Genomic DNA, 16,403 nt, shown 5'->3' on the forward strand with positions numbered 1-16,403 from the left:
GCATTTGCTACTTCAAAATGTTGCTGTGAGGGACAAATGAAATGATGGATTTGTCAATGGCCACATGCTACAAACAAGTCAGGAGCCAACATTGTCACTAACACAGGTTTGACCAGCTCAAAGGATAACCTATACATTTGTCTGCACTTGCTAACTGCAAGCAAATGCCTAACAGTGCCATGTTCCCTTTGGAAGTCCCCTTTCTCTTCTAATCATTCGGTGATCTCCCAATTTTGATTGTACTTATCTAACCAAACTCATTATCTCCTCACCCACAAAACTTACTTATCCTCCCCACCCCCATTTTGGTGAATGCCATCGCCAGCCACAAAATTGGCCCAGGAGACCCTACGAAGTTTTCCTTAGTATTAGGTAATATTAAAGAATTATTGTTAATTTTGCCAAGTATAATTAAACACAAGATGGTTATGAACAAATTTCATATTTAGAGATAGATAATGAGGTATTTATGAGTAAAATGATAACCTGGGATTTGCTTTAAAACCTTTCTGCCAAAAAAAGGGGGAGCTGACATGTTGATAATTGTTAATACTGGGTGATGGTTACATGGGGATCTATTATACCGTTATTTTTACTTTGTATATGTGTGAAAATTTCAATAATAAAAAACTTAAAAATAATTCTCTATTCCTCCCTTTCCTTCATTCTCCCATCTAAATGGTTGTAGTAGGCTGAATAATGCTCCCCCGGAGGGAAGAAACAGATTCTTCCCTGAACCTTCTTTTTTTTTTTACTTTTCTTTTCTTTGAGACAGTCTCACTCTGTTGTCCAGGCTAGAGTGCCGTGGCATCAGCATAGCTCACAGCAACCTCAAACTCCTGGGCTCAAGCAATCCTCCTGCCTCAGCCTCCCGAGTAGCTGGGACTACAGGCATGCGCCACCATGCCCTGCTATTTTTTTCTATATATTTTTAGTTGTCCGGCTAATTTCTTTCTATTTTTAGTAGAGACGGGGTCTTGCTCTTGTTCAGGCTGGTCTCGAACTCCTGAGCTCAAACGATCCGCCCACCTCGGCCTCCCAGAGTGCTAGGATTACAGGCGTGAGCCACCGCAACCGGCCATTTCTGACAAATTCTTTTAGTGTTTGCTTACACCGCGCCTGGCCAAGCCAGATTTTCTAATCCAGTCCTGTCAGATTCAAAAGCCAGTGCCAGTGCTCCAAAACCAGACCCAACCTCCAGGAGTAGCCACTCTGAAGGGGTAACTGAAATATAGAACTTGCTTTACTCTAAGACTATGTTCATTAAGTACTAGAATAAAGGTGGAAATTTCTATGGACACAAAGAGGAATGAAAAGTAAATTAGAGTGGGGTGGATGGGTGAGGCAAGAAAAAAAAAAAACCTTCTCAATATGGCTTCTCTTACAGGAAACATCTGGATCTCCCAAGTCCGCGCTCTTTTCTGCCTACAGACGGTAATCTAAGGAGAGAGAAGGACCCTTTTACAATCAGAAAGAGCCTGAGTATTCTGTCCCTAGCATTTGGGAGCTCATTCATTTGTTAATTTATCCAAATATTCCCTGTACACCCATTCTGCCCCAGGTTTAACGCATGGCCTTGCAGGGTCAGAAAGTATTAAGACAGTCATTGACCTGATTTAAGTCTAGTTAGACAGACACAGTGACGTAAACAGATAATTATAAAACAATGCAAAAAGGCAGAGATAATGATATATACCCATGATATTAGCAATGTACCCAGGCTATCAGGAAGCAAGGTGAACTTTTAATCGCTATGCTTCCCTTTTGCCTCACCACACTCCAAAATTAGTTTTTAAGGCTAGAAGAAGATGGCGTTGGGGAGCTAGGACAGGGTCTATGGGTATGGAGTACTGCTTCCTAGGTGAGCGGCAGCAACATACCTAGAGATCTCTCTCAGTGCTCTCAGCAGAATGAGGAACATTACAACGATGTTAACAGGCCCTATTCACTGAGCAGAAATTCAGCCCATGTGCCAGGCACTATGCTAAGTGCTTTACCCAAATCATCTCATATAATCTTTCCAACAACATCCTGAAGTGGGTATGATGAGACCTATTTTGCAGCTAGAGAAGAAAGCCAGGCTCAGAAAGGTTAAGCAATTTGGGCAGATTTATGCAATGAATTCAAGCTGGGGCTAGAATCCTCATCTATGGGAATCTCCAAAGTTCCTGCTCTTTATTTCATTCTTTCATGAAAACTAAGAAAAAGTTTTTCCAACAGACAACATACTGTACACCATGTGCTTAAAATCATGATCTACATGTCCAGGAAATGAACAAACAAATGAAACTAGAGAAGCTGCCCATTGGTGTGTGGCAGTAGTTTAAGAAAGATTTATGAAAGTAAAAAAAAGCTTAAATAGAGAAAAGTCAATTCTTTAACTTAATTATGCCAAGCTAGGCAAATGAGTTATATCCAGGATCACACTTGGCAGCAAGAGCCACTAAGATAACTGTCACCCCACCAATCCCCCCTGAGGATCTGGCTTTCTCCTTCGCCACTCAAAGGCTGTCCTGCCAGGGCTATGTATTTGGGTGGAGACACTGATCTTTCCAATCAGCAGATTGCTAAGGAAGGGTGTTAAGTAGCCAGACTCCTGGCTAGAACTTCCAATCCCCTCATCTGCATCAGGGTTAGGATGACATTCAGAAAGTAAGAAGTCTTCCACATGAAAATTTAGATTCTGGTGGCCATGGGTTCTAGCTTCAGGCCTAGTCCCCAACTCATTGAGTGATCCTGGGATAGGCCCTTGGCCTTTTAGGTTGTCACTACCTCCCCTTCTCTAAGCTGAGAGAGTTAAACTGGCTGATTTTCTGATGGAGGGTCCTCCCAGCTCCATAGTCCATGTGTCTGGGAGAGTTTGTGACAGAAGTTTTGGGTGTAAGAGTGGATTCCTGTGAACATGCCTCCTAACTGCCCCTTCTGAAGTCTCTCTGGCTGTCCAGAGACCATAAGAAGGAACAGGAGGGAGGACATCAAAGAACATTATTCTCTGATAGCCTTGGACTCAGAGAGGAACAGATAAAGCTGTGATGAGGGTGGGCAGTTCTTGTTAGGCAAACAGGAGAACTAACAAATGCTGGCCTTTGATCAAAAAGCACGCACGGGGGATAAAATGGGCAGCTCACAGATTTCACTGTGGGTACTAGGATCAAATGCAAGTTTGTTTTCAAGTTATTAAGGATAGAGCAAGGATAGCTGTTTAGGAGACCAAAATACAGGCAGGCAAGGGAGCAGAAGAGATAGATTTTCCCACACTTAGCAGAGAAAGCCCCAGACTTCCCTTAAGAAAGGTCTACATCCTGGGAAAGAGCTTCCTTCCCAAAGGCCTGGCAAGGGCTTATGATGCCAGACCATTAGGCAGAGCTTTCTACGGACAAAACTTTCCCTTTGATAGGGGTTGGGGCGAGATGCTGAAAAGTCCCGGAAAATGATGGTACACTAAGGAAATGTGGATTTGCTGTCTCTTTCCTGCCTTGAGTCACCCTACTCACCTCTCCCACTCCATCTTCTCCTACTTAAGGGGTAATGACCCAAAAGGGACAAGACAATTTTCCTTTCTTCATGACCATCTCCTTACCCTTGGGGATAATTATTCTGGTACTCTCAGAAGGCCCACTGGAGCTCACTTCATGCTGAAGATGTGGGCATGATACATTCAGAACTGTGCATTCATACTGTCACCAGCAAGTCATCGGTTGCATTCTGGTGGGTCTCCTCTGTGTCCTGGGTCAAGGACAGAGGGAGAAGAAAACCTCAGAGTGTGATGGAAGGGAGTACAGGCCATCCCACTGGGGTTTTGGAAGACCTGAAACCATCTCACATCTCCTTTGAGTGGTCTTGCCCAAATGCCTATCAATGTGGCTAGATCGTTCTGTTATACTGAGCCTCAGTTGCTTCTGGAAATAAGGATATTACTTTTATCACAAGCTTGCTGCCAAGATTAAACAATATATGTGAAGTGCCCAGCAAAGTGCCTGGCACATAGTACATACCAGTGGTGACTTTTTTGACTGGAGTGACGTCCTGATTTACCCAGGACTTTCCTGGTTTTAGCACTAAACATTTCACATTGTGGGAAACCACCTCAGACCTGGCAAACTGGGATAATTGATGGTTTTATTATCAGTCATCCCTTCTCAACTCTCCGAGTGAAGGCATAATCCAACCATCCCATGCTCTCATTTGTTTGGCTCACAAACAAATCTGCTTTTTATTTCTCTAATAAAATGTCTAAATATGTATTTTAAAGAATACATAGGTTCAACAAACTGTAAGATGCTTCTCATGTCTATTCCTGCCAATAACTCTATGGCCTAGGGCAGTGGTCCTCAACCACGGGTGATTGTACCCCCTGGGGACATTTGGTAATGTCTACAGGCATTTTTTGTTGCAACAAGCTGGAAGGAAGTGAGTGTAACTGGCATCTAGTGGGTAGGGGCAGGGATCTGCTAAACATCCTACAGTGCACAGGACAACTCCAACAATGGATTATTTGGGCCAAAATGTCAATACTGCTGAGGTTGAAAAACCCTGGGCTAGTGGATATTATTAGCCCAATAGATATTACAACTAAAGGCTCTGAGGCTGAGAGATTTGGAGTAAGTAGCTCAAGGTCAAAGAGCTGGAAAGTGGCCCAGATAGGGTTCAAACCCAGGCTAATTGACTCTGGATCCCGTTCTTTTCTTACAATATTGCAATGCCACTGAAAGACGTTTTGTTTGTCACTTCACTTGGCTTTATCACACTTCTGGCATAATAAGACACAGCCCATGCTAGAGATTTTTGGAAAAGTGGAGTCTCCAAAAATCAAGTTTGCAGTCTCTCAATCCATTTTGGCTTTGTACCCTGCAGCCTACCACACCCCTTCTCGCATGCACGCGTGCATGCATGCAAACAGGGCACAAGGAACCAGCATGATGATAAAGAGGATAAGAGTGGAAAGTTATCCTTGCCAAGATAATAGTCGGTCATGGGGAGCCAGTGAGCCCACCCCTCCAGCTTTTGGCATCCACAAGAATATCCTCAGCCCCCTGATGCCAAAACCAGCTCCCAAGAGGGGCCTCATCTTACACTGTAGAAAATCATAGAGGTGGCCTACTGATAAAATCTAGCCCAAAGTTCTCATTTTACAGATGGAGAAAATGAAGCCCAGAAAAGGGTCTGCTTCACTATCTTCAGGGGAAAGAGGGACAGGAACTCGGGTGTCCTGCCACCTAGTGCAGAACTAATGTCAGTACACTTTCTAGAACTTGCAGGCCAAACAGGCCATTCCACATTATGCTGAAGTAGTACTGGGTGCAGGCCAGCACAATCTCCTGACACCTGTGTGTCCTGAAGTCTCACTGAACAGTCCCTCTTAATATCCTGGAATTTGAGGATCCTGAGGCAGATGATAGGGTATGGGATTAGGGGAGTATTAGAAAAAAGCGGCTATAGACCTCCCCACCATCTCTCTTTCTCTGTGGTCCTGGGCTGCTGACTCCCTCTCATCTCAACCCTATCTCCCCCGCCTCACTGCCTAGCTCCCATTCCTCCAATGCCTTTGGCCTTGAGCAATTTGTCTTCAAATCTGGCTAGGACTAGTGAGGGGTGTTCCTAAACCTTAAAGCAAAGGAATTAATCCTAAATGTATTATTTTCTATACCTGAGCTAGCCACTACACATACTTCATTTACCTGTCAAAAAGACAGGTAAGCTGGTTTCTGCCTAAAGGTCCCTGGGCTTCTGTCAAGACTGGACTCCTGAGCCACAATTCCTTAGGATTTAGCCTCCTAAAGCCTGCATTTATCCCCTCTATAGGTACGGGTAGGGGCACGGCCTTTGGCACTTTTCTTTTGAGCAAATACTTCCCCTCTCTTTAGCATTTTGCCTATAATATCCAGTAAGTAACATTCATTTCCAATATTTAATCCCCTTTTTCTGTTCTTTCTCCTGTCTCCATTTCCAATATTTACTCCCAACTCTAGATTGAACCCATTCTTTATAGGTCTTCCTTGAACTCCCTGTTACTCTTTTATCCCTATAAATCCGTTTCATCTTTTTTCATACCTCATATCCTAAAATTATATCACACAAGTATTTGTGTTCTTGTAGGTTACATTTCTCCTTTCACTAGAATGTAGGCTCCATGAGGACCAAGACTCTGTCCTGTTGACTGCTGCATCCCCAGTGCCTAGGACAGTGTCTAGCACATATGGGTGCTCAATTAATATTTCTTCAGTGAATTACTGAATGCATGAATATCATTTAGTCCCCAGATTTCTTCTCTGTTGTTAGGATATCAGAAATTCTTTCAAGCCAGTTGTGATGGCTCATGCCTGTAATCCTACCCGGCACTCTGGGGAGACGAAGCAGGAGGATTGCTTAAGGTCAGGAGTTCGAGACCAACCTGAACAAGAGCAAGACCCTAAAAACAGAAAAAATCAGCCAGGCATGGTGGCGCATGTCTGTAGTCCCAGCTACTCGGGAGGCTGAGGCAGGAGGATCGCTTGAGCCCAGGAGTTTGAGGTTGCAGTGAGCTAGGGTGATGTCACGGCACTTTAGCCTGGGCAACAGAGCAAGACTCTGTCTCAAAAAAGAAAAAAATTATTTCACTGGAGTAACGGAAGGCTCCAAAGAACTTGTGTTTGCTGGAGCTTTGGAGCTTTTTTCACTCTCTACTCTCCTTATAATAACCATGCCACCATAGTTCAGACCCTAAGAACAGGTTTTTGGGTTTTGAAGGGGTTTTTTTGTTTTGCATATTTGTGTGGTAAAACTCATTTAAAAATTAAGTAGGAAATTTTCAAAGATAGACAAAATTAGCTTTAACAATTATCAACGTACAACCAATCTTGTTGCATCTATACACTTTACTCTGATCCACTGCTTATTAATTTTTCATAGCTTTAATGAGTTATAATTTCCATATAATAATCTGCATATATTTAAACTATAAAATTTGATCAGTTTGGGCATATGTAGACACCAGTGAAACCATGGCCACAATCAATATAATAAATATATTAATTACCCCAAACGTGAGAACAGTGTTTTTTTAAACTGCAGGTTGCAACCCTATACTCATTTGTGGAGTCATTTATGGGGTGATTGATGCAAAACAAATCTGGATGGCCAGGGAGGCTCATCTTCTCCTCCTTTTCAGTTTAACTGAGACAGTTGGCTGCACTGGACTGAGCCAGCTGTGGAAAGACAAGGCCTTTGGCTGATGTCAGCATTTCTGGCAGGCAAGGCTGTTCCTAGGGCCCTCTGTATGCAGACCTTGGCCCTGGGCATGCACACTCCCTAGCATTGTTCCCGATCTGGGAGATCATTGATACATTTCTTGTTACTTGGAGAAACTAAGTGTACCCTAGCCCCTTTTCTCGGTGTGCAGCCAGAGCTAGTGTTCTCTTGGAGTGCTCATAGTGGCACAGTTGGCCTGCTTGCCAGTCAGGCCCCTGTTTTCTGGGACTTTTACTGTAGTTCATACAGATATCTGTGACCAGCCTATGCCATGGAACAAGGAGAATTCGGAGGACTATGTGCACTCTGCTACTTCTCTGCTTGCTTGTAAGTTTTCCTCCAATAAACCCCATGTTATATCTGCATCCTGTGGTGTGTCAAAAGCTGGCTTCCCAAATATCATCAACATAGCCTGTTGATAAGGCAAAGTGGAGTTTATAGCTTACCGGGATAAAGGAGAATACCACCTCTGCAAAACTTTAGCAGTAACTCAGAGGGAGAAATGCAAGGTCAGAATTTGAGAATTGCAAATTTGGTATGAGGTGGGTCTTTCAATGCAGGGACTTGATTAGAGTTAGGTAAGGATTGAGATAGAACAGTCCAGGATTGGTGGAAACAGCAAGGCAAGAATTTTGATGTGAGAGATTCAAAGACTCTTAGGGAATTTTGAACTCTCTATTGATGTTTTCCATTGAAGAGTTGATGGGTTTTTCCTGGTTGTTGGGGATGTCCTCATAATGAACAATGATGACATTTTCCTGGGCAGGGAAGTCTTGCAAAAGTAAAGTCATGCTAATGAAGACAGTAGAATAGCAAAGTCATGTTAATGTAGACAGTAAAGTGTGGTTTCAGTTCTTCGTGCCCAGGCTGAATATGGGGATTGAAGGCTTTGGTTTTCAGGTACTAGTGGTATGTGTTCATGACTCCCTTATGTGATGACCAACATTTTTCAAAAAATGAAACTAAGTAAACTAGAGTTGAATTGCATTTAGTAAAGGTAAGTATTGTTTTGTGGAACTTTCGTTTCTGTTATACTTATGTATGTGTGAAATGAATCATGAAGTAAAATCTATTTCTTTCAATGAGTCAGGATTCAAAAATGTTTGAAAGCTACTGCTTTAGAAAGATTCTGAAAGACCCCCTAAAAGAGATGATTCCTCTCTCTCAGCTACCTTGCACTGCTCCAATCTAATCTTCCATGTTACTAGAGAAGCTTCTAGCTTTGTTAGGAAAAAATACACAATCTGAGGATTTGAACAGATTCCAATCATATAGATTGTTGGGCAGCGTGGGGTAGGGGGCAGTGAGAACTTTGAATCTATGGTGTTTGTCATTTTGGCAGAGAGCTGAGAGAAACCATGTTGCTAATGCAACGTGAAAGCTGGAGGATAGACATGAACACCTTTCTACTATGAGCATTGTTAGCATCTAAAACAAATCCTCAAGAATGCATAGGCTCCCAGTTCACCGAGATACAATTTACTTAGGTAGGGAACTAGGTAAGATGACCTCTGGGGTCCCTTCATGGGGAGGCTATTTGATTCTGGAGAGGTTCCTACAACAGAAACTGGCAGTTAATTTTGAGATGTGTTATCTGGCCCTGCACCTGGTTCTGAGGTATTGTTGGATAGAACATCAGATGTGCCTCATCTATTGAAACAGAGTTTCTGTTCTTAAGTGGGTCACCTACTTCTTTAAGGAAATTCTGCCATTTTAGGGCTTTGGCAGCCTGGAGGTTTTGGAAGGGATGCATTAACGGAAAATAACCCAAACTCTGTAAAATAATTTAAAGGGGTTTATTCTCAGCCAAGTATGAGGACCATGGCCCAGAACTATGCCCAAGAAGCCTTGAGCAAGTGGTCTCACTGTGCTTGTGTTACAGTTTGGTTTTATACATTTAAGGGAGACAGGAATTACACATAAAATCATAAATCAATACATGGAAGGTGTCCATTGGTTTGGCCCGAAAAGGCAGAACATCTCGAAATCGAAATTGCCGGAGGTGGGGAAGGGGTGATGTGGGGGGTTGAGGTTATAGGTGAGTTTAAAGATTCTTTGATTTGTAAGTGGTTAAAGAAATGAAGATTTGTCTAAAGGCTCAGAATGTTTTAAGATAAGGAAGTCTGCTAATCAGAGACAAGCCACCAGACATAGGCTCGTGAGATCTGTTGGGAAAATTGAGGACCTTCCACTGTGGTTCAAGCTTTGTCTTGCATAGCCTTAGGCCTGGTTATGAGATTCAAAGGATATCCTTCTTGGAGTATGACTAATCTTGTCTGACCTCCCATCTCAGGCCAGCAACTCAGCTTTAGGGTATTTCTGGGGTCCCCTTGGCCAAGAGGGGGTCCATTCAATCAGCTGGGGGGGCTTAAGATTGTATTTTATTAATAGTTCACAGACATAAGCCCCCCACACCCACAATCAGGCCTGAAATCCGAAATTCCTCAGAGGGCCTATTCCTTTGGATAAGGCACTATCTCTCCTTTGGCCCAGCATTTTAGTTTTTCATACTTTTTTTTTTTTTGGTTTTGTTTTGCTTTCCTATTTATAAAAAATAGGCTTGGGTTCTTTCTCCTTATCAAAAAAATAAGTTTGAGAAATACTGCAACACCTCCTTAGTGGGAAGTGAGGTATTATATTCAGGAATTCATTCAGCAAACAAGGATTAAAGATAATTGGGGCTCAAGACTGTGTTAAGCACTGGGGTTCCGTGCTCTTGAAGCTCTTTGTAAACAGGTAAATCACAGCCCCATGGCTGGGGTTGGGGCCAGATCCTAGGCTTCAGAGCTACAGAGACCTGGGAGAGAATCACATTTTCCTCCTTTTGTTAAGGTACGGAGTGCGAGAAATGACCACTTAAAGATCGAATTCAGCCGAATTATGAGTCTTTATTAGCTGGCCAGCGACCACCCCTGCCCTGTCAGAGTACAGGTACAGAGAATCGTGGTTAGTCGAAAAAGCAAGGAGGTCTTATACTATTCTAAGATGGGCTACGTGACATAAGGTATGGGGAAGTGGGACAAATTACATCATACATTTCATAACCGTGGGGTCCGGGACCTGCCTTGGACCACCTACTCCGGTTACGAGCGACTGATTATAATCTTTAAGCAAGCAGGTTTACAGAAGCAGATAGCATTAGTTAGATTTTCCCCTAAAGCAACCAGAGAAACCGTGGACCTGCCAGCACCTTGATTTCAGCCTAGTAATGCAGATTTCAGACTTCTGGCCTCCAGAACTATGAGAGAATAAATTTCTGTCATTTTAAATCACCAAGTTTGTGGTGATTTGCTATAGCAGCCATAGGTGGAAACTAATAAAATGTTCCCTTAAAGATACTACTATTTAACACACTTGCTCCACTAATCCCTAATTCTCAGTAGGTCTCAGGCCCCATTTGCCACATATTAGACACGACACTCTTGTTATGTGATTTGGGCAAGTTTTCTTGGAACACATGGAATAGGGAGACCTTCAGCTCCATGTGGAGGAAAAGTGGGAAAATACAGTTTTTTACCTGAAAAGCACTATGCAAAATGATTAGCCTATAAACCCCCAAAATGTGAGTGAATGAGTGCTACAGATCTGGCAGCTCCTCTGATTGGACTGTATCTTGAGGAATCATAGGAACCATCTCCCTGACTTCTTTACCTGAACACAGCCAAGATCGCGCAGGTAAAATGATATCTGGTTTCTGGCAGACACCTGGCCTACTAATTGGCATGGCTGCTCAGGACAGAGTAACTGTCAGTCAAGAACCATGAGCAGACTACATCTTTGGAGAAGTTGGCTGGAGAAAGAAGCACATACAGAGAATGGATTGGGATTCGCTGCTGTAAAGTGTAAAAGAGCCACTCGCAGAAATGCTGTTAAGATTGCTAACAGTTCTCTTTCTCTCAAGTGTTAGATTGGAAAATAAGTTCTGTGAGGAGGATTGGAACAGAGTGCTAAACACATTTTAGCCAACCTGTAAAATCGGAAAGGCTTCATAAGATTGCTTTCCTCCCAGAACTCCAAAATACCAAGAAATTATGCAGAAGAACTAAGTATACCTTTAGGGATGTTGAAGCCAACATAGCAGTGGAATATTGGCAGAGTAAAATGCTACAATTTTCAGCTATGGAAGGTGTGAACTAAAATAAAATCTTAAGGCTTCCCCCTGACCAGGGCGCGGGGCGGGGGCTGCTGAATGGCTGAATATACCCCTCCTAGCCAAGGGCACACCCTAAAACTGATTTGCCTGCCATGAGGAGGGAGGTCTGACGTGCCTCATCATGCGCCCCTCCCTTCTTGTAAATATCCTTTGTAACTCATTGAAAGGTCTAAGGCTATGCAAAACAAACCTGCAGGTCCTTAATTTACACAACAAATATGTCCCAGCTCGTCTCTGATTGTTAACAGACTTCCTTATCTTAAATCATTCCAAGCCTTTTAGACAAAGCTTCATGTTTTTAACCAATTACAAGTCAAAGAATCTTTAACCCCACCTATAACCTGTAAACCCCCCCCCCCTTTGAAATGGCCACGTTTTGGGGCCAAAACCAATGTATGCCTTCCACGTATTGATTTTTTTTTACCTGTAAGCCCTGTCTCCCTGAAAAGTAAAAAAAACAAACTGTAACCCAATCACAGCGAGTCCACTTGCTCAAGGCTTCTTGGGCGTGGCTCCGTGTCATGCTCCTGAAATTTGGCTCTTTAAACTATTTTATAGAGTTTGGCTTCTTTTCCCTTGACAAAGAGAATCTAGAGTCTACAACCCTCACAGTACAGATGGGAAAACTGAGACCCAGAGAGGGGCAGAGACTTGTTCAAGGCCACACAGTTAGTGGCAAAATTAAGACCAGAACCCAGGTGTTTATACTCTCAAGATAATTCTCATCCCAGTAATGCAGGCCTCATAATCACTGCGCAACAGGCTGGTACCAATTTAGAAGGCTGGGCCCCTGGATACCTGCCAAAAAAGCAGATTTTTTCAATCCAACTTTATTTATTTAGATATTAGATATTTGCCCTGTACTCTCACTTCAGTGTCCATAATGTTTTACTGGGTTAGGTCCTGATTCATGGCAGTAAAAATATACTTAAAAATCACATTTCCAGGAAGTACACTGGCTGATCACAATCCCTCCGCTGCCCGCCACGGGGCGCAAAGTAAAATTCCTCCTTCATTCCAGTTACATCCCTTTGGGTCTCGTTGCCCGTTAGCAATCAGGAAATTAGCGGAACCTTGAGGCTGACCGCTTGCACCTGGCAGGGTTGCTTTCCGAGAAGAACACTTCCGCCGACGAACACGTAACCTCGCACGTGGTTAGGACGGCCACTAACTCTCACGTTCTGCTTGGTCACGCTGACGCTGGAAGGCGGGCTTGCGTAGGGGTCATGCTCTCCAATTGGCTGTTGGCGCAGTAGCGGTTCGGAGTGAGGGTAGCACGTTAAGCTGAAGGCTGTGTCGAGCGCCGCGGCACAGGTCCTGGCCTTGAACCCAGTGTGTGGTGGGAATCCCGAGCCGGGCCAGGTCTGGGTCCCTGGGAATGGATCTCGTGTGGAGTGCGTGGTACGGAAAGTGCGTCAAAGTGAAAGAATCGTCGCCACTCTGGGCTCAGAGCATCGTGGTCGCCTGGCTCACTAGGGCCGAATGGGACCAGGTGACGGTTTATCTGTTCTGTGACGACCATAAGTTGCAGCGCTACGCGCTGAACCGCATCACCGTGTGGAGAAGCAGGTAAGGCGGCGGGCTCCGCCTTCTTGCCTGAGTGCTGGTGGCGCCTGACGTCTTTGTCGAGTTTCTATAAGGCCGCATTGCCCAGGCTTTCCCTGAATTGCCTATTGTCCCTCTTCAAGTGCCTGGAGGTAAAGCCGCAGCCAAGCTCTTGCTTTCATCCCATTTGTGGTTGGAAAGTAAGGGGTTGTGCCTCAACAATTCTCTTGTTATATCTACGAGCTTTACCCCTTACCTCCGAAGAGTGACGTTCTCCCAACTTGAGTAGGGTGCCAGAGGGACCGGTGATGCCTGATCCACGGCCTAAGGAGTAGGTTAACACCCTGGGTTGGATTTCCGATTTGAATTAGGGAGGGCAAGGAGGGACTCTTGCCTGCAAAACCATGTTTTAGTTGGGCGCCTCAGTCCAGTTGGTAAGAGTGAGTTGGGGGGCAGATTAATGAGGGATAAAGGGCTCTCTAGCTGAATGGGTTGAGGGTTTCAGGCTGAAAGAAAGGGGACGTTGTCCACACAACTGTTGATTTACAGTCTGGCAGTTAGGTATTCTGTGTTCACCCTAGCCAGCCTCTCATCCCCTGTATACTGTCGGATCTCACAGACGTTGCCCTCTCACCTCCCACCTTCTTGTTTTGTGTCTGTTCATGCACTCTTGACCCAGTATATGATGGGAATACCATACAACAACCTAGGTTCTGAGGTGGAGGGTGGACCAGTGTAAGTGGCCTTTATGATGGTGCTGGACTGTGGCCCTTTAGGTTAGGCAACGAACTCCCCCTGGCAGTGGCTTCTACTGCTGACCTGATACGCTGTAAGCTCATGGATGTAACTGGTGGCTTGGGCACTGATGAACTTAGACTGCTGTATGGCATGGCATTGGTCAGGTAAGACCTGCATGGGTAAGGGTGGGGGTTGGCTTAGGGGGCAGGGGGTGGGGGAGGCATGTGATGTGCAAAGCTTGGCTTCAGGTGCCACCTGAAGAAAAACCCTGCGTGTCCCTGAGTGTGGGTCAGCCTGTGATTATTGCTTCACTTGACAGCTTTTGGTACCTCTGTCAACACATTCCTCTTTTTCTTCCCTTTTCCTGAAAGCCTTCTCTCCCATTTTTCTTTCCTTCTTGGAATATGGGAGTCGGGGTGGGGTTCAGACCAGGTGATATCTCTATGGGTCTGATATTTTTTCTTCCTGTTGAACTCATCACCCAGAGGAACTTTTCTGAATGGGTCTATGTCCTTGCTGTGATTTAATGTGGACTTTCCAACCCTACCCCCATCTGTACGTAGCACCACCCTTTCCCCCTTCTCTCCCCCATGAACACTAAAAAGTTGCTGAGTTGTGAAAGTGGAGTTCAGAGTTCCTGACTTACAAAGTGACCCATAGTGGTTCTAGCTGTCTCATACACATTGGGAAAAAGGTTGCCACTGAGTTTTCTCATCTGTCAGTCTTTGCTCATCTCATATACTATTCCCCTTGTCTGCTTTGATAGCCTTCCTTGCTTTTCTTACCTTCTCCATTGTGCTCCCTGTTATCATCTGATGTAGTCTTTTGTAGCATTTATAACATATTACGTTTTAGTGTAATATGTTATGTCATGATTATTTATCCGACACCGGACTCTTCAAGGCCAGAGCAGCATCTTATTCATCTGTATGGCTTCAGTACAGGGCAGAGTCTCAGTAAATGTTGGAATGGATGGAACCGTCCCTGCTCTGGCTGACACCAGCCATGAGAACAGGACAGGACAGTCAGTGGAAGGGTTGTGGAAATGCAAGGTGTCAGTAACTCAGCAAGGTGTTTTGAGTAAAATGGTTCCCTGGGCTGTGCCACTTATTTCTCCCCCAACCCCAGGTTTGTGAATCTTATCTCGGAGAGGAAGACAAAGTTTTCCAAGCTCCCTCTCAAGTTCCTGGCTCAGGAGGTGCGTATGATAAAGTGGCCTTGCTCAATTCTCTCTTAAAGATGGCTTACTGAATGGGGAATGGGATAATGTGGGCACACGGTCAAACTAACTCATCCCGTCAGTATCAGTCAAGCCCAGCAAGAACCCCAGAGCCTCAGCTTCCAGCTTGAAAGAAACAGAATTGCTCCATTGCTCATGACTAGTTTCTCAGAGGGCTTGGCCTGCCCCGCTTGTTGGGAATGGCCCAGTGAAGCTCAGGAGCCAGAATGTACCACCAGGTGGGAACAGGAAAGAGGTGGCAGTCACAGCACTTACTCTCAGGGTGACAGTCTGAGGGAGGAGACGGCTCAGCCTAGTAGCATGAAAATGCCATACATTCCTGCCCCAAGTGAGTATATGAAGTGTGTAGAGGCCCCTATGGCAGGCATGTTCTTAGTCGTCCAGAGGAGCTTCCTGCAGGAGGTGTGGGAGGAAGGGAAGGGTAAGGAGGACCCAGGGAGACGCACAGGGCAGAGGGAGGCTGAGGAAGGTGATTGTTAATGCTCATTCACAGGAATCTCTTTGTTGCAGGAGGGCAGTTGGTGGTTGGGGAAGATGGGTGCCTTTTCTGATTTTCAATACCACCTCCACAGCACAGTAAAAAAGAATCAGGAGACCTCTTTTTTTTATTATTATATATATATATTTTTTGAGTTGTCCAGCTAATTTCTTTCTATTTTTTTTTAATAGAGATGGGGTCTCGCTCTTGCTCAGGCTGGTCTCGAATTCCTGAGCTCAAACGATCCACCCGCCCGCCTCGGCCTCCCAGAGTGCTAGGATTACAGGCGTGAGCCACCACGCCCAGCCGAGACCTGGTTTTTTTAATACTGGCTCTGCCACTAACACTGGAATCTTCTCTCAAGACCTCAGTTTCTCTATGTGGAAAATGGGGTGGGAGGTCAGGCGAATTTATCTTTGGGTCCCTTCCACCTTCAATAGTTGTAATTTTGTACTCATGCCCTCCCCTATAATCAGGTGAACATTCCGGATTGGATTGTTGAACTTCGCCATGAGTTGACCCACAAGAAAATGCCTCATATAAATGACTGTCGCAGAGGTGAGTCTCCAGGGGGTATATCTCAGTTAAGCCCTGGGGCCTGGATTGGGGGTAACTAGGAGTGGAGGGGCACCTGGGGTCAGGGCCGGGAGTGGGGTGGCACAAGTGAGGCACTTAGCTTGGGCACAACATTTAAGGGGGGGCAAAGTTTCAGTAATCAAGATAAATAACATTATAATGTGAAAAAATCCAGGATAAACAAAATATCAAAATTTTAAATAAAACAGGGTTATTAGGCCGGGCGTGGTGGCTCACGCCTGTAATCCTGGCACTCTGGGAGGCTGAGGCGGGTGGATCCTTTGAGCTCAGGAGTTCGAGAGGAATACCATACAACAACCTAGGTTCTGAGGTGGAGGGTGGACCAGTGTAAAGAACCATGAGCAGACTACATCTTTGGAGAAGTTGGCTGGAGAAAGAAGCACATACAGAGAATGGATTGGGATTCGCTGCTGTAAAGTGTAAAA

General features: G+C 44.7%; 1 protein-coding gene across 3 annotated transcripts in view; it reads left to right on the forward strand.

Annotated features, from left to right (window-relative positions):
* The first annotated feature begins 12,626 nt into the window (after nucleotides 1-12,626).
* The window catches only part of LAS1L (LAS1-like (S. cerevisiae)), a 20,624-nt gene continuing 16,847 nt past the window's right edge, over nucleotides 12,627-16,403 (forward strand). For 2 of the 3 annotated variants that reach the window (XM_012643526.1, XM_012643530.1), the window contains exons 1-4: nucleotides 12,627-12,949; nucleotides 13,702-13,827; nucleotides 14,792-14,861; nucleotides 15,858-15,939. In XM_012643526.1, the coding sequence (XP_012498980.1) occupies nucleotides 12,759-12,949; nucleotides 13,702-13,827; nucleotides 14,792-14,861; nucleotides 15,858-15,939 (469 nt within the window). In that variant the 5' untranslated portion in view covers nucleotides 12,627-12,758. The remainder of the gene's footprint in view (nucleotides 12,950-13,701; nucleotides 13,828-14,791; nucleotides 14,862-15,857; nucleotides 15,940-16,403) is intronic. The other variant, XM_012643535.1, reaches the window with a different exon arrangement.

This window comes from Propithecus coquereli, unplaced genomic scaffold, assembly GCF_000956105.1.
Source record: "Propithecus coquereli isolate 6110/MARCELLA unplaced genomic scaffold, Pcoq_1.0 Scaffold101, whole genome shotgun sequence".
NCBI lineage: Eukaryota > Metazoa > Chordata > Mammalia > Primates > Indriidae > Propithecus > Propithecus coquereli.